Source organism: Lepeophtheirus salmonis, chromosome 5 (assembly GCF_016086655.4).
Source record: "Lepeophtheirus salmonis chromosome 5, UVic_Lsal_1.4, whole genome shotgun sequence".
NCBI classification, from domain to species: Eukaryota; Metazoa; Arthropoda; class Copepoda; order Siphonostomatoida; family Caligidae; genus Lepeophtheirus; species Lepeophtheirus salmonis.
The window spans coordinates 25,293,156-25,318,690 of NC_052135.2; the positions used below are offsets into that span (position 1 = coordinate 25,293,156).

Here is a 25,535-nt window from a genome sequence, read left to right on the forward strand (position 1 = left end):
TTATATGTTTAGTGGTGTATACATAATTTTGGTCCCACTTAATAAAGTAGTTAAAACCCGTGGTTTCATTCAAAGAATAAAAAATTATTAATATATTTTAAAGAATAGATTTTAATTGATTATTCTAGCTGATTAATTGATTATCGCAAAAACAATTCCAGTTAGATTAAATGCTTTTACTTTACATATTCATAATAAATAAGTATTATTATTAGTTAAAAATTAAAGAATAACATTAATTTGAAGTTGGCAATTAAAATAATACGTTCTAAGGCGTAGAAATTGTAACTTGTACAAACTTCTTATACAAGTTACAATTTGTACAAAAATTGCAAATTGTACATGACATACTACAGCGTTACCTCGCAAACAAAAAAATATCCAATGTATTTTGTGGGTATAGTTGCCCACTCCCTCATCTCACTTCATACGTCATGTTTTTTTAATAATTTATTCTTTTTTCTAAATACACGAAATAATAAATTATACTATACCTATACTCTGTTTCCAGAAGGACATGAATGCAATTTCTTTTTCATCCATTGTCGTATATATAAACATATATATTAGCCATTTTATTATTTCAATGTAAATTTTTTGACTGATATAGATAAATACAAATGTATAGCTACGCTTTTAATAAAATATTACTAGGTAATAATTTAATTAAGTATAGGGTAAAATACTATAAAGAGTTTTAATATTATTAAATACATATACTGTGTTGATCTTAACAAATGGTAAACATATAATTTTTTTCAATCCAGAATGAAATTAATGCATATCACGGAAGAGTACACCAAGACATTTTATCTCTTAACAGAACAAGACGGATGGAAAGAGTAGACAAGATCCTTATTTTTCTCAAGACCAACTAAAATTTGAGCAAAGTTATACTGTTCCTGCTTTCCTGGAGAGATGTTCTCCTTCATTCATCAGCTTGGCTACCTTGAAAACCAGGCATCTCAAGCACTTCACAATGTACATAATCCTTACCACCTTAACTACAATATCTAGGAGATCTGAAATACGTTGCCTTTTGCATTTTTGCAAACTCATCATAACGAAATGACGAAATGTTCATTATAGTTTGTGTATGCTCAAAGAATGGTATAAAAAATAATCACTAAACCTTCCTATATTAATGAGACTATTAACATTAATTTTCCCTCCACATTTTAGTGAATACCCCTGCAATTCATTTTAAAAATTGTGGAAAAACAATATGTCTATGATTGTCTATATTTATTGAAGAGATAAATGGTAGTTGGAATGATTGACTTATTTTGTTAACTACCAGATGATTTTGAGTATTTTTTCTGTTTCTTTTTGGAAAAAAAGTTGCCTAATACAATAGAGTTATGGACTTATACAAATAAGTTATGAAATATTCCATTATTGCATTGATTATTGATGTACTCAATATTCTTAATTTAAAACAATTATTTGTTCCATTTTCTTACTCTAACTTGTAAAATTACCTTAAGGAAGTAACAACTTGTACAACATTTGCAACTTAAACCCGACATGTATACATATTAGGATATTTCTTATTTTTGAATTTGTTGAAATGTCCAAGTCGCCGGATCAAAATATATTTCTAATGATAAAAAAATACGATCGGCAAAGTTTAAACGAAATTGAGAAATATTAAGAGGTAGCGCAACGCCCTCAAAGTTTTGAAAATTACCAATTTAAAAAAAAAAATAATTCTTCCTTAATTCTGGTAAAAAGAGTTCACAATATAGCTTTTTATATTTTTTAATTTTTAAAGATGATGTAATTTACTCTAAGATATATTAGTACTTTTCTGTGAGAAAAATATTCATAATATGATTCAAAGTTGAAGAGATAACTAATACATGTATAGCCTGTTGTAGGCAATGTTTTTACATTTTTACTATTTTTGTTCTGCAAAACATGTTTCTTTGTTTTAATGTTATTGTTCTTTAATTTGGGATGTTAAATTATTGCTATTTATAGCTGCTATAAAGGTGTCCTAAGCGCCTTCTATGATATTATAATTTATGATGCACATTTGAAGTACTGTTGTATACAACTTAAATCACTTTGGCATGGAGTTCTACTCGTATTATACTTATACGACGAAAATATTAAGGATGGAAGCAACTAAGATATACTCAATCAAATTTTAAAAGAGGAAGAAAAACTTTAATTACTCCTGAAGTTGTATCAGCTCTTGATTGCACAAAAGTTTTTTTTATATTATCAGAGTATGGGAAAAACATTAATGAGTTTGTTCTTAACCAAAATACTATTCGCACTATGAGAATTGAATAAAGATTAAAAAATTATAAAAAATTTGAGGAAATATTTCCGATGTAACATTCTTCTGGTGATCCATTGTGATGGTAAAATGATTTCCAATCGAATTGGAAAAGATATGGTCGATCGTCTCCGAATCATAATTTCTGGAAGAGGAATTACCAAATATTAAAGCTATGTGTTTTGATACAACAGCGCAAACACAAGTAGAAAAGCTTGAATTTGTGTTTTATTTGAGGAAATGCTGATAAAAAGTTATGACTGTTTACATCTGGTAATCAAATTATAGAATTAATAATTAGCTCAGTTCTTAAAGCATGCATGGGAGATACCACTTTTACCAAGGTTCTACTATTCAAAAAATTTAACCAATGATAGACAATACCAATTTCGAGCCTGGAACTGTGAATAGTAAAATAGCATGTCACACTGAAAATATACGAGAAGAAATGATCAACTTTGCCCACGATCGTCTTCAACGGAGTCTTTCAAGATATGATTATAATGAATTTTTGGTACTCCTAATAATATTTCTTGGTAGTACTCCAAAATATGGAATAAAATTTATGTCACCTGGTCCAATACACCATGCTCATTGGGTGTCTAAAGTATTTTAACATATTGTCTAAAAATTTGGATATTTAAGTTTCAAGGATTGCAGAAAATTTGTATCTTTATTGTACGAATATATTTGAATGCATGCATCTCTGCTTTTACAGCCTCAGATGCTTCATTTAATGATTTGAATTTGATTAAATCACAAAATAATGATTCTTGAATCAGTATTTTGATTTCAAAAACGACATTTCAAAAAAATTTCAAACCATTTATTGTAATTTTCTGAAGAGCTTGTTGGTTTGTCTCTATTTGATCGTTGAGTGAGTTTGGCAACAAAAAAAAATTATATGCAATGAAAAACAAGACCAAAATTCAATAAAATTATTCATAAAAATTTAGAAGACTGTATTCCAAAAAAGGCAAAAAAATTCTTTGAATTGCTGAAATTTGGATGTTTTGTAGGGGAAAAAATAATATATATAAATATGGCGCGAAATACGTTCTATCCGTATTATTTTTCTCTTCAACTATTTTTCAATATAACTCATATAAAAATATATCTTATAGTTAATTGAATCATTTTTAAAAATTATAGAAAATAAAAAGCTGTATCTTATACCATTTTCATGATAATTGAAGAAAAAGTCACTTTTTTTGAAAAAATTGGCAATTTTTTAAAACTTTGAAGCCGTTGAGCTACCTCTAAATATTTTTTAATTTCGCTGAAACTTTGTAAATTGTATTTTTATATCAATAAGAACGGATTTTGACCCGGCGACCGGATCATTTCAACAAAATGAAAAATAAGAAACACCTTAATACATATATTACTTATTTCTCCCTTTTCTTGAAAATGAGAGTCTTAGAGGAGAGATATAATTGATTTATGGGTTCAAGTCATTTTTATTTATGACCTGACGTCAATATATATCTATGTGTGTATGAACATTGAGCATACATATTTCTTTTTTTATGAAATAGCAAGAATACAAAATTGTACTTGAATTATGATTTTTATATAGCTAACAAATGTGTTAATCTAACCTACATACATATATAACATAATTGTAATACCTATTTTTATAACTAGTTGTTTAGTTACTTAATTAAAGATATATGCATCACATCAACACAAAATAAAGCTTGAATGATTTAAAAAAATAACATTTGTATTTTTGGACAAATCATCGTCAATTTTTATCAATAATTAATTCTGATTAAACCTTTTGCAGACGCTGCCAAAATTTATCAGTAGAATAAAAGAAAAAAAAATGATTTTATTTAAAAGAAGTCATATTGGAATAGGTTTCTTACATCAAACATCTATAAAGGTCCTAAATTATAGATAGCACACTTGGGTATCTTAAATTATACGACAATATTGAAAACAAAGGCGATAATTGATTTAAATATATTTTCCTTTTCTTGATTTTTGTAAGATATTTTTTTTTATGTTGACGCACTGCATATGTTAGTATTTTTGATTGTAATAGCATGTTCTCTATTAATATTACATTAATTTTCTTTCCTGAGCTAGCTGTATTCATCAATCATTATCAAACGTAATCTAATTCCTTGTTTTTTTCATTTGGATTTGATGGATGGATATAATAAGCATAAATTTGGTTAATACCATTAAATCCAATATCTATGTAGGTACCTATTATTTTTTCACATATTTTCATTCTCTAAATTGAAAATTTAAAAATTGTATCGTGATTGTATATTTGTAAATGAGATTAAGTAAATGAGGCATAATTTATTATGTTTTATTTTCTGTAAAAATATCCTTAACAAATAAAGATACAATTTTCTAAAAATGTTCTTTAGCTGTAATATTTTGAAAACAGAATTTCAAATTTTATACACTTATGTGGCCAGTCAATACAAAAGCAAGGTAGAATGGTGCTTGCGCAACCTCATCGATTAAAAAAATTAATTAACATTTTAAGAAGGAAAAGAGGCATATTCATAGTGGATATCTGAAATTAATCCGTAAATTGCGTGGGATAATATAAATCTCCGCCAAATCATGGAACCCTGAATAACTTATATATTTTTAAAATTGAGTGTGGATTACATTTGTATTCTTCAGCAAATTATCATCGATTTCTATTAGTAAATTATTCTTAGTTACCCTTTGAAGGCGTCAAAAGTTGCACTTAAATAAGCCCAAATTGATAGTCACAATCAAAGAATGCGAAGTTGTTGTATTTTATTTGAAAGGCCTTATTAGAACCAAATAAAGTAAATTAAATAAAGGTTTTAAACTATAGTTAAAGTTCTTTAGTATCTTAACTGACCCTCCAATTTTGACAAGAAAGCCTATAATGAACCCACATATGTTTATGGAATATTATGCTTTATGTATATTATGAAGGACAAAAATAAATTTGGATCTGCCCCGTTTTTTTATTTTTGTTCAATATTGTTTCTATATTGAAACACAACATAAATAAAAACAGTAACTAACTACATAGTTTTAGGCTCAAGACATTATGTAGATAGTTTCTTATCTGTATGGTTTTGCATTTATCTCTATTTTCAATGTATATCTTATGTCATTCGTATATAACTTTTTCCTTAATCGTATGGCTTTCTATGTGTTGAAAACTCTAGGATATTTGAGAAACAGGAAAGGAAACGTAAATACATGTTAGATTATACTCAGTCTATTAATATACATAATCATACATATATATTTAAATGCAAAATCTTGGGAATTTTGCGCATGCATAAATTATCTGGCAACCTAAATAAATCTAAATTGCACGTATGGGAAAAAGACAGATAATTATCGAAATTATAAAATCAGTTTATTGCAATATCTTAAAGTAGTACATAGCACAAGTGTACATATGTTGTACATACTAATCCCCATTTCTTTAGTATTAAGAAAATATATTATAGAGGCATATTTTTTTTAACGTAATTTTTATTAATTAACAAAGCCAACGTATGGAAAAATCGTTATTAAAATTGGGAAGATGAAATTTTTTTAGTTATGTAGTTAGTTTATTTTTGAAAATATATATATTATGAATTTGAAATTTTGAAAATATATATGTTATGAATTTGAAATTTTGAAAAGTTAGACTTTCATTACCCCATTTCAAAATCTAAATAATGCAAACATTCTTCCTTAAGATTTTTTATGGGCCTTTTTTATAGAAAATCCTTTTGTATACAAAATTAAATGTTTTCATATTTAAGGAAAAATCCATTTTATTTGTACTTGACACTGATTTTTGGAAATAAACTATTATGACCTTTTTTATAGAAAGTAATAAATAGCGTTTTATACAAGATCTCAAATTCCCTTCACAGATTTGAATAGTCTGCAAATACTATATGAAGTATCTGAATTTTTTTTTTTGAGTAAATTATATTTGTGGCTCATCAATATACAATCAAGATAGAATAACTTTTCTCAAAATAGAGTGTGGATTACATAAGTACTCTTTGACAAATAATTATGATTTATTTATATCAAGAAATTTTTCTTTTTACCTCTAAGGGTGGGTTGCCAATTAAACATTAAGTAGTAAAAATTGATTTCATCCCACAAATTTGAGAAATAAGTATAATTTACTCAAATATATGCTTTTATGTATACAAGTATATAATGTACAAAAATAAATTTGAATTTTCTCCTTTTCTCAATTTTTGTTTGGTATTGTGTTTATGTTATTGGATCACAAATATATGTCCATTCTGAATAAGGACAACATAAGAAAACTTCTGTTATAAATTGAAAATGTAAAAAAATAATTTTGTTTGTTAATTTATACAACATTATATAACTTATTTAGCAGTTACTTTATGACATATACTCAACATAGTAATATAGTAATACTTTTTGTGTGGTGACATTATAATTAATTCATATTTTTGTTCAAAAGTGTTTCATTATTTCTTTAAACTTTCCTTGCCTTAATAATCCTTTTCATCTCTTCGTCTACTTTTTTTGCTGACTACCTAATTTCTAAGGACACAATTTGTATTTAATATTATCCGACAACTTTATTCAAATAATATTATTGATGATAAAAGTAGGCAGGATTAAAAAGAAGAATTTTTTTTTTTTCTTTTTCTAAAAATTTTACTTTATGGGAAAAGACTGTATGAATTTTTGCAGCCATTATGTACCTTTATTGCAATAATATGGGATGTATATAGATAAGGATTTAAGCTTTTTCATGATGTTCCTCATTTAAAATTTAAGGCCTATGAGTTGAGGTTTTTTTTAATCCAAACTTCGTTGTTTAGCATTTTATATATAACTTTTGTCATTTTTTTCTTAATACGGGTAAATATTCTGTGAACAGATCTTTTTATAGCTATTTTACTTCATAAGTAAATATCATATGATTTATTTCTGGCCTTATACCCTCAAATCCACAAAATATCATCTGTCGATGTAGAGTTTTAATATGTAAGGCTTTGAGCTTTTTCATAATGCTCCTCATTGAAAATTTAAGGTCTTTGAAGTCAATTTTTGTTTTTAAACCAAATATTGTTTGTTAACCATTATATACATACTTTTGGTCAAACGTAATAATATATTTAAAAACCGCGACTTATACTCAAAGAATAAAAAAAGTGCTTATATATTTTAAAGACCATAGCTTAAGCGATTATTTTAGCTCCCAGATCGATTTTCATGAAAATAATACCTTCTGATCTGATGTTGACAACTCACATTTATTAACATAAAACACATTATTGTATTTTATAAACAAATAAAAAAAAATGGTTGAGTGCCCTAACATCAATAACTAGTGACAATGTTTCATATTTATTCAGTAAATAATTCCTGTGACTAACTTTAAAAAATACAAGCTTTTTGGAACAATTTTATTGGATTGTATTCACTAGGTATGTAATCGATTAAAAAAAATAGATTTAAAGGCAGTTGTTAAAGTATGTGATGGTGCCTTTTCTTATGATTTCAATTATGTCCATATTTCCTATATTTATTCGACAGCGACGGAGTAATTTGATTTTTGGGACAGAAATTACTACTCCCTGCTTATATAATTCTATATTATGATTTTTGGATAAACAATATCGTTGTTGAATGTCAACAGTATTAAATTTTGTCACATGATAGTTGAAAGATTTTACTAGATTCCCAAATTATAAATATAGAATACTTTGAAAAATGATAGAAATTTATGCATATTGCTATTTCAATATTAAAATTCATATAAAAACTCATCGTGCCTTAAACAGGAAAAAAATATTTGAATTGTCCTCTTTGTTGTTAACTTACCAAGTATTCATCATAAAATTGTTGCTCCAGACTAATAAAATCCTTCCAGTTTTTTTTCAAAGTTGATATTTGAAATATATATATATATAGGTATATATATATTGCTTCTAAAATCCCCTTTTAATTTATATAAATCTTTCACGCTTTTTTAAAAAAAAGAACAGGCAATAGTTACTAAAGTCTAAATTTGGGTTATGGATGAAATTGTCAAAGGCTGCGCCACAAAATAGTTTATGAAATGAAACATCTTAGAATCAATGACAAATCTTTTTTAAAAGCAGATATACAAAATTTTGGGATAACAAAAAAAAAAAAAAAAAAAAAAAAAAAAAAAAAAAAATTATATTTAAAATCAGGTCAAAGATGATAATAGGTAACTCACAAGTAGTCATTCTCATCAATTACCCAAGAATTTTTTCATGTTCAGCAAATATTTTTTCCCCTTTGGAATGGATATCTTAAATTGTTGAGGAAGAAATTTCTGTTATTTCTTTCTTTCTTCTTTACTCTCCTATAAATTTTATTCAGTTTACTCTTTGTTCATTTTTTTGTTCCTACTGTTTTCAAACAAGTTTGGTTGGTAAATATCAAAACAGATGAATAACTCAAAGATTTTCTCTTTTTTTGTAATCATACACACACATTTTTGTTTAAAAACAAAGGGACAAAGTACCGGTAGTACTCAACACTTATGCAGTAAATTTGAAAATATCATTAAATCAAATAAAAGTATCACTTTAGAATACTTTAGTCAAACCTTATACCTGTAGATGCAGCATAAAAAGATAGATAAATAAAAATTACATTGAAGGGGGAAATTTATTTTTATTCTGGTAAAATAATTATATTGTAATTTTTTTTTGTAACGTATCTTTTTTTAGGAATTTTATTAAAATAAAGAAGCGCAAGCTGATGTTTAAGTTAAATACATTGAATACTTGATAAAAAATTGAATCAGTCAATCAATTTAAACAAATAAATCTGCAGTAGATCTCCTTTCTTCCATTATTTTGTAATAATTGATTACATACTACTTATTAGTTATTGATTAAATCAGAGAGCGTTTGTCGTTATGCTGGGATAGTATGGAATAGGGGACACGTGTCTACTCAGCCCTTAACTAAATTTGGAGAACCGCATGGGGGAAAAATAATTGGATATGATCCCGTGCTACAGCCTCAAATTTCTTCTAAAACACTTATCTAATTTATATTTTGAAGGTGTCAATTAACAAATTAAATACCTAGGTGTACTCAAGATCTACTCTGATTTTGAATTTGATTTATTTTTCTTTTCTCTTTCCATCCCAACTTTGGGAATACAAAACCAAGAGTAACTAGAGGAAGGTGAATAAATAATTATTTTTAGTGTGTAAAAATTAGCTAGGCTCCAAATTAATGAATAAAAAATATTATAATTATAATTTAAAGAAAAGTTCCTTTTGAAAAAAGTTAATTTTATAGAAAAATTCTTTGCAAAAGTACTTCTACAATCCTTTGATAATGCTTCTACACCTATTTAGTTTTAGATCAATAATTGTGTTGTCTTAATTATCCACCTAAATATTATTAAATTTTAATTTTTTAAGCATGTGAGTATTTCAAAAACTTATTCTATGGGATATCTTCCTCACAATTTACAGATTTGTTGTAAGGGATGATCATGATTTTAAATCATAATTTGTGTATTGCATAAGTCTTGCGCCATATGTGTGAATTTAAAAAAACATGGTAGAGATTAAAGAGAGATTTATTCAATATATTTATTCGTTAGGGTCTACCATTACGACAAAAATTCGGAATTTGGTGTCGCCAGATATTTTTTATTTTGGATTTTATTCTTCTAAACAGAAAATAACCATCAAACGTACAAAAAATTGTCCTTCATGAATGTATTTTGATTTGAAAATCTGTGAAATGTCAAAAAAAAAAAAAAAAAAAGAGGAAATTTGAAGTTGTTTTCATTAAAATTATCGATTAGAATCCAGTTACATAAGTATTATAGATAAAACAAATATTTTGCAACAATGTTTTTACAATCTTTCTCAAATTTGCCTCAAGGGTATATAATTAGAGTTCCAAATATGCTGCCAATAAAATTATATTATCTTTGGTATTTATAGACAGGGAAGTCATTGGATTTGGAACTTGGGCACCAACAACTGCACCAAAGTGAGGCCGTTAGTCCGTGCAGACATTTTTAGATGAAAAGGCGGTTAACCTTTTTCACTCACAGGGTTAACTTGAGGTCGGCAGGATTACTGTGGTGGAATCAGCAGGGTTTGGACCATACGGAACTGTTGATGCTCTTGAGTCAAGAATGACCGCTTTTACCTCGAAAGAGAAATATCATCTCAAAAATCTGAAGTATTTGCCCAAACTTCAGAAGGTATGTACATTAGAGTTAGCCTGGGATAATAAAACAGTAATTTAGGAGACAAATAGATTCTCTATATATATTAAGGACAGGGCGTCACATAAAATTGCAACAATCTTTTTTCCTCGAACATCAATGAAACTATCAACACCATATTTGAATTCAAATTGTACATAATAATGTAGCTTCTGGTAAAAAAATCAATATTTCTAATCAACTTTTTCTGGATATATTGGATAATAACTAATTTGAGACATAAAAGTAGTTTTTTGTAGGATTTATATATTTCGCTAAATGAAGCAGTCAGTTTATTGTAACATATATCATTTAAGTTATTTACTACTTCGTACAATGCTATAAAAATTGACATATCCCACACTGAGGTTAAATTTGAGATGATGTAACGCTTAGTCTCTAGTTAATTTCATTATTCTTCGTATTTTATATTCTCTTTCCATATTTTAAATTATTATGATTAAGTGCAAGCAAATTTTTTAGCAAGGGGAGAGCCCTGAAGATAATTGTGAGAGACGAATGTATGATTAATTTAATCTATAATACAGATAAGTGATGCATTATTTAAGATTCATATTATATTAACTTAGTGTGCTATAAAACATTGAAAGGGTTATTTATTTATTTCCTTAAAAAAATATACTTTCATCTAACTTTTCTAACTTATAACTCAAATAAGATTTTTTTTAACATTTGACGGATTTTGTTCAAATTGAATAGGTAAAAAAAACATTAAACTTCCTTAAGTAAATTTTAACAATTACTGACTTATGTAAGTCATTTATATTAGTTTTGGGAGAGTCTGAGCTAACCCAAATTCATAGTAATTAAGTTAAAAACAAAAAGTGTTAGTATTGTCTCCGATCTCTCTATATCAATTAGGGAATTGATTTTATTTATAATTGATATGATTTGTATTTCACGATATGAACAGAGTTTTAACTTTTTGTTCAGATTGAAGAGAGATGTTCATAAAAAAGAGGAAAATCACATTTTATTTATGATTGGTTTTACCTTATGGAAAAAAAAACCAACTTTTATATTTTGAATACTACCAACGCACAATTCTTTAATTTTAAAGTATTTATTAAGAATTACATCCCTTCTGTTTATATTTATGTATATATACAATATATATATATTATTTTTATTCATTCAGCACAAATAAAGGTGAATACAAACTATGTCTATAACTATTTGTATATTAACACAGAAAAAAGAGGAAAATAAGAAAAGTTAATAAAACTCTAGAGGCTCTGGTATTTATTATACACAGCCATATTGGATTATTTCTTACTTTTTTACGGAATGTTTTATGTACATTTATATACAATATACGTATATTAAACTAGTTATAAAAATGTTTTTTTTAAGAAATGTTGGAGTAACATAGTCTAGTAATGTTCCTTTTGGTAAAAAAGGACGAAATATAAATTTTGGCCCATATATATCAATGTTAAAAAAATTGGCTGCATAGTTGTTGAAGAAGTACATTTCCCAAATTTATGAAATAAACAACAACAAAAAATACAAGTTTACATACAAAATGGTCAACATAAGAACAATTTTGTTATAAATGATTAACAAAGTGTTTGTAAAGTGTTCTCCTACAATCATTACTTCTTGAAACATAATGATCTATAAAATATCGCTATACCGCGTTAAGTGTGTCCTTATTACGTACATTCATGATTATTTGTGCAAAACAAAAAAACCATTCGTACATTTGGAATGTTTTGGCTATTAGCTGTCAAGTGATATACCATATTTTTCAGTTGGAAAACAAATGTTGATGCAAACACATGAAGGACAATGAATAATTAATTGATTTGATAGTAGGACCACGACAAAAAAAGGAAGATTGTGACATCGTCACGATAAAATTACTGACCTTCCAGGGAATCAAAAACTCACATTAAAGCTAGAGGAAACTAAGTAAGAGGATTCAACGATGTCAATACTGAGAATAGGACAAAACACAGAAACTTTGACGGGGGAAAAGTTCACAAAGACTCAAGGAGCTTGGTTTCTGGTCAGTTGTACGTTTCCTGAAAAAAATCATCTGACATAACCTCAAATGGAGAAATGACTAACAAGATGCAAGACAGTCAATAACCTTTTTATTTTTTTAAATATACGTCAATGGTCACGATCTTTTCTGGTAAAAATATCTTCACAATTGAATGAGTAAAGAATATCTGGCATCTTCTCCGGGGGATGGTACTAGCTTGAGTCGGATAAAAAATTTAGCTCAATTCATGGTTTTGGGGGTTATTGCTTCGAATGAAAATAAATTTATAATTAAGAGAAAAGATCGTCTCGGAGTATTTTTTCGTATTCTCCAGACTTTGTTAATTCGACGAATCAAACCTTTGCTCTTATTATATGTGGTATAAAGCAGGCTTCCCCAGCCACATTTTTCATAAAAACAAAAGCTATGTCTTGATCAATTCGATTTTTTATATGACAAAAACTTTATGACCCTATCAGCACCCGACCTTAAAACTTTTGACTTTTTTTGGTAAAAATATTTTTAGACTATATCCCCCAACATTTCGAAAATGATTTATAAAAATAAACCAGTCTAATATACATAAAATACATATTTTTAAACTCAGTTTTGCACTGATTTAATACTCAGAACATAATAAAAAAATTACGTACGTACAAAATGAATAAGTTAACAAAAAGAAAAAGAAATAGGATTTTTTTTTTCTCCATATAAAACCAGTCTTTTATTTATCAATACACAGTATGTCCAAAAATTTATAGTGGTTTTAAAAAAAATCCTAAAATAACCTAAACAAGTTATTTTTTTTGGCAAAAAACTTTATTTACTTCCCAATATGACGACCTTTGAGCTTAATACATTTTTTATGCGTTTTGGCATCCCTTCATACAGATTATTCAAAGTATCTGGAGAAATTTTTGCCCATGCTTTTGTCAGTTTAAAAGAAAAATTCATCTGAATTTGCTGGCACATTTGCACTGTGTTCCCTCTGGACCAAGGCTCACAAATTTTTAATGGGAGACAAATCCAAGTTTTCTGAACACCACTTTTGTGTCTTTTTGGAGTGGTGAGCAGTGGCACCATCCTGCTGGAAAATGGCTTTTGATGTGTGAGAAAATATTTTCCTATTCGAAGGAGGTCCAGTATCTTCATTATGAGACAAAGCTGACATCAGTGACTTGTTGAGGATTTCCGTTACGTTGTACTCGACCGTCACAGTTTGGTTTCGTCTTCAATGAGTGTTCTCTCACCATTTCGGATATTGAATTTCAGCCAACATCCTGTTGTGTTTTCTGAGCTCTTTTATAATGATGTATGATGCAATCATCGAAAATGATTGGATCAGAAAAGTTCAATATTGTCTCATGATTGTATAAGCCAAATTTCATTTTATTCCGACCAAAAATATTTTTTTTAACTAAAAAACGGATATTTTTAATACCACAATAAATTTTTGGGCATACTGTATATATATAAATTATTAGTTTTTTTTTTCTTTTCTATCTCCCCCTTTCTTTTTCTTTGCCACACAGAGTGGAATGGAATTCATGGAAGAGCTACTCCTTTTTTTTTTTTTTTTTTTTTTTTGTATTTGTAGGCCAACTGGTTTTATTTTTCTTGTTTTCTATTAGTAAAATTAGTAATGAAAAAGAAAAATTGAATAAACACTTGCACAACGGGGGTTTAACTATTAGATTGAGATGTAAATGGTTTGTATTCATACGATGACCCACTTTTTTGGAATTGGTAGTCTGAAGAATAAATTTTCTTTTGTCAGCTGTTGAGATTATTATTTAACTCTTGAGTAGTGAGCTTCTTTTTCTACTCAATTCAATTAAATTCAAAACCTCTTTGAACATACTTATGTGTTCCTAAAAGATGGAAAGTAACATAGAAGATTTATTGCAAAGTCATAATTGTAAGTCTTTCTTGAAGTAAATCTAGAATTGAGAATCGACATCGAAGTACTTTTGTCTTTTTTTTATTTATTTCTCCCCCTTCTCCGTTGTCACAGCTGGTTTTAGATAATCTAATGGAACGCTATAACATTTAAACACTTTTCCTCCAAAACATTCTTCAAATTTTCAGGGTTACTTTGTTGATTTTCTTTCAGTTTCTTTCTATTAACATGCCCAAAATACCACAATTCTCATTATTTTATATAGCACCCTCCTTCACAGATTGCTGGTATCAAAAATGATCCCCCCAAAGTTTCGAAACTATGCTGGCCCAAAAAAAAACAAACAGGATTGATGATTGAGTATGTTTTGACAAATATGTTTACTATACAACTATTAATTAACTACGAAACATCAAATGAATGAATTTCGATATGTTTGAGTTAATGTTTAAACAAGCAAAAATCGATGGATACAAAAATGATTCTGCCGTTCTCTGAGGTGTCATAAGCGGTTTTAGCTTTTCTACTCTACAGAATTCATCCATATTTTTACCAAATAGGGAAGAAAATAAAAAGACAAAAGGAGTCAATATTTCATGAAAAGAGATTCCTCGGCTAAAGCAACAACTTATAGCTATTGAATAGATGTACTTTTGTCCAGTTTGAAGCCAATTTCATAATTCTGCGTTTGAAAAAGTATTTTTCCTTATTGGTAAAAAAATGACCAGATCATTTTCATAAGCTCTTTTTGAGGTCAGTTTTATATGACCATTTTTTTTTTTTTTTTCAAATCCTAGAAAAAATGATAATCGGGTGTTAGATTTGGACTATATTGGCACTGCGATTGAACTTACTTCAATCTGGTAAGCTGCTGACAATATAAGTTCAAATTAAAAAAAAAAGTATTTCAGTTTAAATATCCTATTATCTGTGGTACATATGTTGGTAGGCTTGAACATTTTCCTTTACCTTTTATTTCTAGATTCAAACTTTCTGGAGTAAGAAATGCTTTGTTTGCAACTTGCTGAAGGTCTTTATCTTCACTATTAATTTTTTGTAGGTATTGTGATCTTGGAGCTCTTTCGACGAATTTTTCAAGATATTTTTTTAATAATTGAGGAACAAGGACATTATCAGCATTTCTTACTTTAATCTTAAATTATTTTTCATAATTGTTTCTTGTAAACTCTTTTCAATCGATGATGGCATTGTCGATTACAAATCTGTCTCTTCCTACATAAAATATTAATGAGGTGCATTTCCCTTCTTGTGACTCTTTTAACATTGTCTTCTCTAACAACGTAGGGGTTCAATTATCCAGTGTGTGCTGGTGGCTTTTATGTTTTAGATGTGGTGTCACCACCTCTATTGTTTTCATGTTTTGGCTCCTTGTTCCTTTTTTTCCCTTCTGTCAAGACCTTTGATGCTGACTGCAGAGTTTGAGTAAATTTTCTGGTTTTCTCCCCTGATATCTTCAAGCCTGGAATTCCTTAGAGGTTGTTCAAAGTTTTCGGTATTATCTTCTATTAATTCAATTCTCTTTCTCACACATGGCAACTCTTGAGTCTCATTCCAGGCCTCTTTTTACTCCCAGGATTGCTGGTTCCTACATCCTCTCATATGAAAATGAGTAATGTCCATGAAACCTTTTTCATCTATATTTTTTCTGGTCGCTCCAGGTTCTGAGGTTCCTTTTTTGGGTTTTTGTCCTATCCTCCCAGGATGTGGTAAGGACTTAAATGAATAAATTTCACTCTCTTTTGTATAGTCTATGTAAGTATACAAAACACTAAACAAAAAATTATTCTTATTTATTTTGGTCATTAATAACATTTATTTTCACTCTTAAATCTACAAGGTTTTATTCACTCAAGGTTGCCTAATTATTTTGCGCAAAATATTTTTATTTTCATTATCTCCATCTTTGATTCTATTTTATGGTAAAAATATATTTATATGCAAAAAAATTTAAAATGACAGTGATATTCAGAACTTAATCACAACCAAGAAGACAAGAATGCAGCAGATAATGTTTTTTTTTTAAATAAAGTACTTTGTGATACAATAGATATGAAATAATCTAACTGACGTTAAAATTATTGAGCATTGAAAGTACAAAAAAGAATTTGGTATTAACATAAAATGTATCCATCCTTAAAGACAAAGCTCTTAGGACAACTTTATGTTATTAGAAAAAACTACAAATATCGAAATTTTTTATGCTAATTTTTAAATATAGATTAAAACATTGAGAAGAGAGGGCCACAAATAAATATAAATACAGGCAAAATTATTTTGCTATAAAGGTAACAAAATGGATTGGATAGACAAGACATTTTTTGAGGACCATTTATAGGAATTTTGAACTTTAGAACGGGCCATAGATAAATTTTAAAGATAAGTTTTCATCAAAAATTCAGAAAATAATCGTTTAATATACAAACCTATTCAAAAATACTTTTAACGTTATTTTATCTTTGTTAGAAGTAAAGGTATGTATACTAAAAAAATCTTCTCAAAAATGTATCAAATTATACATTGGCTGGGACTTGTAAAAACTAATTATACAAGCTAAGATTTTTACAAAATATATCTTGTACACGATATTTACTAACCGAATAGCCATTTAAGCTCATCAAATACTTTTTATTAGGTTTTTTTTCATTTAAAAAATAATTTAATTTTTTTGTTCGATAGTCTTATAATTTTTACAGACACACTTATCATAAGCTACATTTGTTTGGCTTCAACCACCGCTTGTTAAAACTCATTATTTATACAACTTTATCTAACATTCTCGTTTTTTTGTACTGTGCAAAAAAAAGTTGACCTTAGCATTAAACGAATATTATGTAAATTGACTTCAAAGATATTTTTTATATCCAATAGAATAATATAAATACTATAGCGTTTACTTAAACTTAATCGGTGTAACTCTATCTGACCCATTTAAGTAACATTTAATTTTTTTTCTTCTAATAATTACTTATTCCAGCCTAGTGACTTCATTTTTTAAGCTAGGCACTTCTAATTTACGGCAAAATGACAAAAGCTATAACACAACTTTTTTGGGTATATTAAGTTTCTACAAAACTGCCAAAGTTGAAAATTAAAGAAAGTGAAAAAGATGAAATGAGGGACACTTTATACATAGATGTTCTCTTCTCAATAATGAAAACAACCTTAAGAAATAAAAATACTATTCAACCTGCCAACAACAAAAACTTGTACGCAAAAAATACTTAGGATTTACAACCCCTATCATAAGTTAAAGATCAGCAAAATCGATTAGCCCTGTTTTGTGCATCTATCGAGGTTAGTTGACAAAAAAAGATAAAAGTTTACATCTATTCAAAAAGATACTTCGATAGCAATCTAGGTTAATTATTAAATCACTTACAAACTCCGTGAAAAGAAGCTATGCAGAGTCTCCTTTGGACCACGACTCATGGTCACTTTCTTAATCATCGGTGGACCATACATGTTTCTATCACTCACTCACAAGAATCTTATATATTATGCTACTCCTTTACATACACATATGTGTATGAAGAAAAAAAAATGAAAAGAAGAATTAGAGGAAATCCCTGTTGCTCCTACAAACAACCATCAATGCTACATGTCTTGCTCACGCAAAATGTAATATATAGTAGTAAGGAGGGGAAAGGGGCGCCTCTCTATGTACTAATATGGAGAGATGATGCTTCAATATAGAATTTTTCCCCGACGTCATAAATTGTATTATAAATGAAAGAAACACCATCTTAAGGGGTAAAAATTGATATTCTTACTAAATAAAATGGACAAGTTTGGAATAAATATTTATTAAACTCATTTAATTTTGCATCTCTTTTTACGAAAAAAATCCGAAAAATGGATAAACAAAAATGTTTAAATTCTTTATTTTTTGGTCTTATTTTGACATATAATAGTTTGTTTATCGAGGCTTCAAAAGAAAAAAAATTAACAATACTATGGTCCCATGAAAACATTTCATATGTACTGGTGTTGAGACTCAGCCAAAAACGAACTTTTGTTAGGTTCCGTGTACAAAAAGGTGGATTACAACATTTATACTGCGTGTATACGCAATTTATTTATTAAAATTGTGCATATTATAATCTTCAAATTTTAACAAATATTCCTTCCAGGTTCTGTGATTTAAAATGTTTCTTGTTTGAGGGGAAGAAAATGCCTTGTTTTTAATTTTGGTGCTTCCATAAAAAATTTATCACTTATCATTTACACTTTTACAAACAAAGCATACTTTACATCACTGAACCTATAAGTCTTGGAAATAAATTTTATTTAAAAACGTATTATGTGTACATACATGATAAATGTGATAACTTACTTTTAAGGGATTTTTCTCGACTGATTTAGTACAACATTTTGGTCGATACCGATTAACAGCTACATTTTGGTCTAGCCCCCGATCACAGACTCAAACTCGATTATTTACAAATGGCTGACTAATTTCAATCTATTAACCGACATTTTCCTAAGCCACTTGATTATGAGTTGTAAATATATAATTTATCTAAACAATTTAACTTCATATAACGGTACTATGCCGATGTTCACATTTTTGAAACATATATGACGTTATCAATAATTCATCTATAAATCTGGAAAATATAATTCTATATGAGACCAATCCTGACATAATTTTTCTTTTGGACCTATATAGATAGATTTTTTCTTTGAGACTGTGTTAGTTCGATACACTTAAATTCATAGCGTTTGAGACCGGCTTAAGATTTTCAGAGCGATATCAAAGACTAATACGTAACTTTTAGTACTATTAAATGCATATGTTTTTAAAAATGTATCAAGGAAATATCTGATGTAAAAATATTAACATAATAAATATTGTAGACAGTAGATCCATTAGCAAAAACATTGATTCACCTTTTTCAATGCTAAATTCTAGAAGAACCCATTCTATGATTTTTTTTTGTTTAAAAAATAATGGGGTTTATAATAGAAAACATGTAGTCTTTCATGGTAATAGAACTGATACATTGTGGATCATCATCGCAAAAGAAAACTAGAAGATGTTAAATAAAAGAGCCTTCCCCATACTCACTAATAAAGTTAAATCTGATTGGAAACCCTGTATAAATAATTAGCTCTTTCTTCAACTGAATTGAATCTTATTTGATAATTGCTTCAATGGGTTGCCCTACTATTTTTTTGTAGCCTAATTTTGTTGTAATGACATTGGAAATTTTCAAGAAATCTTATGCAAACTACATCTAATGATTTTCCTACAAATAAAAAAATAAGTATGAAAAAAGTAAGTGAACTCTTCCATAGGAGCTAGAGCTTCCACAGAGTTTAATAAAATAATGAATAAATTAGTATAAAATATATTTTCGTGCATATTTATGATTATAAGTCATAGCACAGATAATAAATAAAAGCTACGTACAAATGGTGAAAATACCCATATATATTTTTGAGCATATTTGCTAATAAACGAGTAAATTTTGTTTTGCCTTTTATTATCATTGAATTATTGGTTTTCTATTCTTAACGGAGACCATTACGAGCTGAGAATTCTCCATATTTATGAGAAATACATTTAAAATCAAATTGTTGATCATATGACTATCAAATATAAGGATTTGAATACAGATATTATTAGATTACATAACTATCTTTGATTAAAATCAATAATTTATTGAACCCATCGTTAGTGAACTAGGACTTTTTGTATTAGAAACTTTATAAAACTGCTTTTAATTCTATTTAAACTAAATTTTATCTAAATGACTTTGTAGTATACTCCTGAAACGTTGAATAAATGCACAATTATTTGTATGTTTTAAAATTTTAATAAAGGTTTGGTGAATAAAATTGATTTGTTAGCTAATCAAGGTAACTGTTGATTATTATGGGTGAATTTATTATTTAGTATAGGAAAAAAAATATAGGATGGTAGGTTGACAAATAAACAGCATTATTAGCACCAAATCAACTAATTGTTAGTAAGTTATCAACCCTCAAACGATATGTATGCAAGTTTTTCAGCTGTCCGACTATTGATTCGTCAGATATCGTTTTTGTGAGGAAGTAACTTTTGTCATTTTCGAAAACAAATGGATAAATTAAGAGCTTCTTCAGTTAGTAAAGTATTGCTTTTTGGTGCAAAAAATACTATTGAAGCCAATACTTGGCTTAATATATTAGGAATCAGTACTAGCAAAATTACCATAAAATTAGTTTGTTAAATTTAAACGAGGATAAATGGGTTTTGAAGACTATGCACACAGTGGACGTCCGAAAGAGGTATTATCCGACAAAAAAAAACATCAAACAGTCCAGATAAATAATTTTGAATAATAGTAAAGTAAATGTGATCAAAATAGTTGAGATTCTACAATTTTAAAGGAATATGTTGGAGATATTGTGAAAGAATATTTAGATATTAGAAAGGTGTGTGCGAAGTGGGTATTGTGCAAGCTCATAATCGACCAAAAGCAAGACGTGTTCATGATTTGCAACAAATTTGGCGAAATTCAAGCGTAATGAACACTATTTTCTTAGAAAATGTGTGACTATGGATGACATGGCTCTTTTACTGCACTACAGAGTCCAACTGGCAGTCAGCCGAGAAGATTGCATGCAATTAACTGAATCCTTTGCATGAAAAGCTGCAAAATTCGTCTAGAAAGGTTTGGCATCATTATTCTAAGATGTGATGTTATCATATTCATTGATTATATCAAAAATGGACAAACTATCAGCAACAAATATTTAATTTCATCGTTGGAGCGTTTAAAGTTTGAAATCACAAAAAAAATTAACCCTTTCTAGAAAAAAAAAATGTATCAAGACAATGCACCATGTCACAATTCACTATACAAATTACATGCATTGTTTTTTTATCCACCGTATTTTCTAGATTTGGCTCCCAATGACTTTTCCTGTATGCTAACGTTAAAAGGATACCATCTGGGAAAAAATCAGAGGTAATGAAGAGATAATCGCCAAAACTTAGGTCTATCTTGAAATGTATTTCGGAAAAGTTGTAAGAAATGACCGCCGATAGAAATAAAATATTAATTGTTATTTTATATATCATACTCATCCTCATAAAAAAGTAAGTACAAATTCAGTTCAAAAATGATATGCTTATGTTTTAACTATGATAATAGCAAGTGCTGTCTTCTTGCAACGTCAAAGTAGTATTGATATGATTACAAAACCCCAGAGAAGTTGTTACGTTAGGATTGAAATAAAAAGTAACGGAGAGTTAAAAAAACATATTGTCAACTACTATCGTCAAAATTAATATTACGTTTTATTCTTTTGCTGTAAACAATATAATGAAAATCTCAGAAACATTTTTGTAGACTTGTTAATTATTCGGATATAAAAAATGTCAAAAAATATTTTGATGATTAAAAACACAATAAGAAATAATGACAAAAACAATATTTTCCCCGTAATGGGAAAACATTGTTTTGTTCTTTATTGATATTAGTTAACAATTACATTTTCTAATAAGCTACTTAACTAACTATAAACTAGCACATTAATTAATTATCCTTTTGTTCTGTGTATTTGAATCATTTGTATATGATTACTTTCTACAATGTTGTATACATTTCTTTGAGTTTTTCCTTGATATTTTGGAATCAACCCTATAAAGAATCGTTCATTCTTTCAAATATGAAAGATTAATACTTCTACCTTAACCCATTAATGCATAAAGTTAACTATTCATCTTACATAAAAAAAAATCAAGGTTTGTCTATCTTATATTACTCATTAACTGGCCCAGTTTCATTTTTAAATATTAATTAATATTGGGCTTATCCTATGAGTTATTGCTGTAATTATTTACGATGAACATAAATATGAATTTTATTTTAAGATGTCTTCAAATCTATTACAGCTTAGACATAGGTAGAGTTTGCAGGGAAGGGACTGGGAGCCCCCCCCCAATTATCTTTGAGATTTGTTAATATGTAAAAATAACGTGCACTCGATTTTTTTTCCGATTGGAATAAAATTTGGTATTTCAAATCACCTATTATTGATTTTGCTTAACCATTGGTTTTAAGTAAGAGATAAATTTTAACAATAATCATTTATAAGGATGAATGTAACATGTGAATTAGAATACAAAATTACCAAATTTGCCTATCCCTATAATCATCATACCTATAAAAACCATTAAAGATAATATAAAAATATTGCGAAACAACTAAACCTCTCATATCGCCTTAGCCCGATGGCTTTCTACTCCAATACTCTTTTATAGAGTGAGATACTAGTTACATCTTATTTTCGTAATTTTCTGTCATCAAAATCAGAGAATAGGATGATGTATGAGATATGTAAGGTCAAAATCTATAGTGAAGATCAACTATATTTCTCTATAAAAGAACTAAGAAATGATTTGTAAAGAATTTGGTTACAGAGATCAATAGCTGTCTAATTATATATTATATTTATCCGTCACATAAGTGGTTTACGAACTATAATCCCAATCACAAAGGTCTTCAAAACGATTTTTGATCATGTTTTTCAAGAAAAGGAGTTCGTAACTCAGAGTAGGATTGAGTTATAAATGTAAAATTTCATTTTTGAGTTTTATAATAATAAATGATTTCACATAGTAAACTTTATTCAAATTGAACAGAAAAAAAATTGAGTATAAATTTCCAATGTATAATAATATATAATATAACTACTTTGTAAGTAAAAAGGATGTATGATAATGTCTTGTAGTATTTTAGTTCCTTAGAAACATGCCTATTTTAATAAAGTAACTGTTTCTGTTGAATGTGACTTATCTTGTCCCAATGGATACCTCAAGAATTTTCCTCAACATACATAATCATACACAGCTCTGTCACCTCTCTGTAATGGGTCTACGGACATGTTTTTTCAAGGAAATTGCTTGTTTTGTAACTATGTTTGTCATCTTTTGGACTGTCGTTATTCAATTTTTCTGACATTCTATTCTAATTGTTGAACATTGGAATGCCAAACCTGTCAAATTTTCCAAAACAACCTGCCTAGCACCTCCAATTATTTCCTATAATAAATTGTATCAAGTACTACTATGTTGTCTGTTATATTTCTATCTGCTGCAATATAACATTGTTGGATTCTTTTGGAACTTCCTATGAAGGATACACAAAGAAGTCTTCCTTTTTCATATTTTGGAGCACTAGATACAAATTTACCAAGACTTTCTGAGTATGTTTCACCAATATGTTTTCTATCCCAGAGTAGAGTGCAACAATCTGCTTTATTTTTCTTCCAGCATTTCGTGTACCTTTTGCATAAGTTATAACAAGTATTAATTCCATTTCATATTGTAGGGAAGGTTGATACAACAAAGTCATCAAGAAATGCACCTCCTGCCTTCAACACAGTGAACATCATGGCTGTAGTCTGGTTATTTCAGAGTGATAATCTTATTGCAGTGCTATAAATATATTCACAGGTAAAAACTGAACATGAGTAGCTTAGTGTATTTTACTTGGTTTTGATGAACATCTGGACGTTGTTTTGGTGTATTCTGAACCCAAAATAGAACAAGAGCATTGAATTTCCTCGGAGTTTTTATCACTTGAAATTTCTTTACCTTCTGCTACTAGGTTCACTTATGATAACTTTCTATTTTCCCTTGGTTCTCGGAGGTTTTTCTCATACTAAAGCCTTAGGCATGACCGGAAATATGTGCAATGAAAGTGGTCATCCATTTTTGGCAGGAAGTGTAAATTGTCATTTCAATATTTATTGATTTTTTTACACGTGTATTAAGAGCAACATTTTTAAGATAATATTATATTTCATATGAAATATGTATTTTTTGCAGTAAAAATAGTTAAAGTTTGCAAAAATATTGATTTGGTTACTTGGTTATTAGGCCGAAAATTGCACAGTCTGAAGCACATATATCGATCTAAAATACCTTTCGAGGATAAATTATTTAAAAAATTGTCGTAATAATACTTTTTGGAAAACAAAGTCAAGTAATCACGTAAGTATTGGAAGGGAAATTCACTGAGAGTTAATTAAAGACACGTTATCTTGATTCACAAGTAAAACAAAATTGAATTTTTCTCTACTAGTAAAAATATTCACTAAAATTACATTTTTAATTTCAATTTTTCTCTTACTTGGCTGTCCTACATGTAATAAATAGTATCAATTAAAACGCTTGTAAAATAGATTTTGTAAAATATAGGTCCATTTTTAGTAAGTTTGTTGTTAAAATATATTAGGAAGGAAATAGCTTTATAATTATCACTGATCACTCTTGTCAGATATGCAGTATTATTAATGAAATTCTTGTAAGCGTGGTTTCGATGCTCACCAGGATTTGGACACTTTGAACATCCTTATGTAGTATATGTACAAAACAAAGTATTCATCAAAAAGTCATTAAGATGAAAATAGTTATTTAAAGAAATTAGGTAACTTCATGGATAGTTAAAAAAAACACTTACCTAAAAAGTAAAATAAATTAGGATTAAATATTGTAAAATATAATAATAAAGAGTATTATTTAATATTTAGGCATGTAAATATTGTCAAAACAGTGGTGTTCATAGATTTAAAAAAAAAGTATAAGTTGAGTAAAATATTAACGTTTTTCTTATTTAAAAAATCATAACCTATCAGCTAGCAAGAAGTATTCAATGTAACTTACCGATAGTGATCTCTGTCAGTAGATATTATGTCATCTCTCTAAGTTACCATATTTTTTTATTATCATCTCTCATGTGTGGGTATTTTAGCTCATGACAATTGAGACAATACTTTCATTCCTAATAATAATATTAGTTATCTTATAGAGTAACAAGTGATATATTTAGCTTTTAAAAACCTTTTTTAAATAAACAGAGCACACAATGTCACTAACCCAGTGAAAAAATAGTTGAATAAATATAGACACGTAAACAAATGATGACTCATATTTTGTTTATTTAACTCATATGTAAGAATTTGTGAATACCCCTCATCATTTTAGTACGAGTATTTATTACACTATTTATAGAGTTGTAATTTTTCCCCCCCTATTTGTATTTTTTTTTTAAATAAACTGAAACTTGATATTAATCAAAATAATGTAAAGAATATTA

The 25,535-nt window shown here is 28.0% G+C and overlaps 1 protein-coding gene across 4 annotated transcripts in view; it reads right to left on the reverse strand.

Annotated features, from left to right (window-relative positions):
- Syt7 (Synaptotagmin 7) overlaps positions 1 to 25,535 on the reverse strand; it is a 313,580-nt gene that overhangs the window by 39,857 nt on the left and 248,188 nt on the right. Inside the window, exon 1 of one of the 4 annotated variants that reach the window (XM_040713162.2) lies at positions 17,822 to 18,035. The exons of the other annotated variants lie outside the window; for them this stretch is intronic. Within the exon in view, the coding sequence (XP_040569096.1) occupies positions 17,822 to 17,904 (83 nt within the window). The 5' untranslated portion in view covers positions 17,905 to 18,035. Of the gene's footprint in view, positions 1 to 17,821; positions 18,036 to 25,535 lie in introns of those variants that run through there. 4 annotated transcript variants of the gene reach the window in all.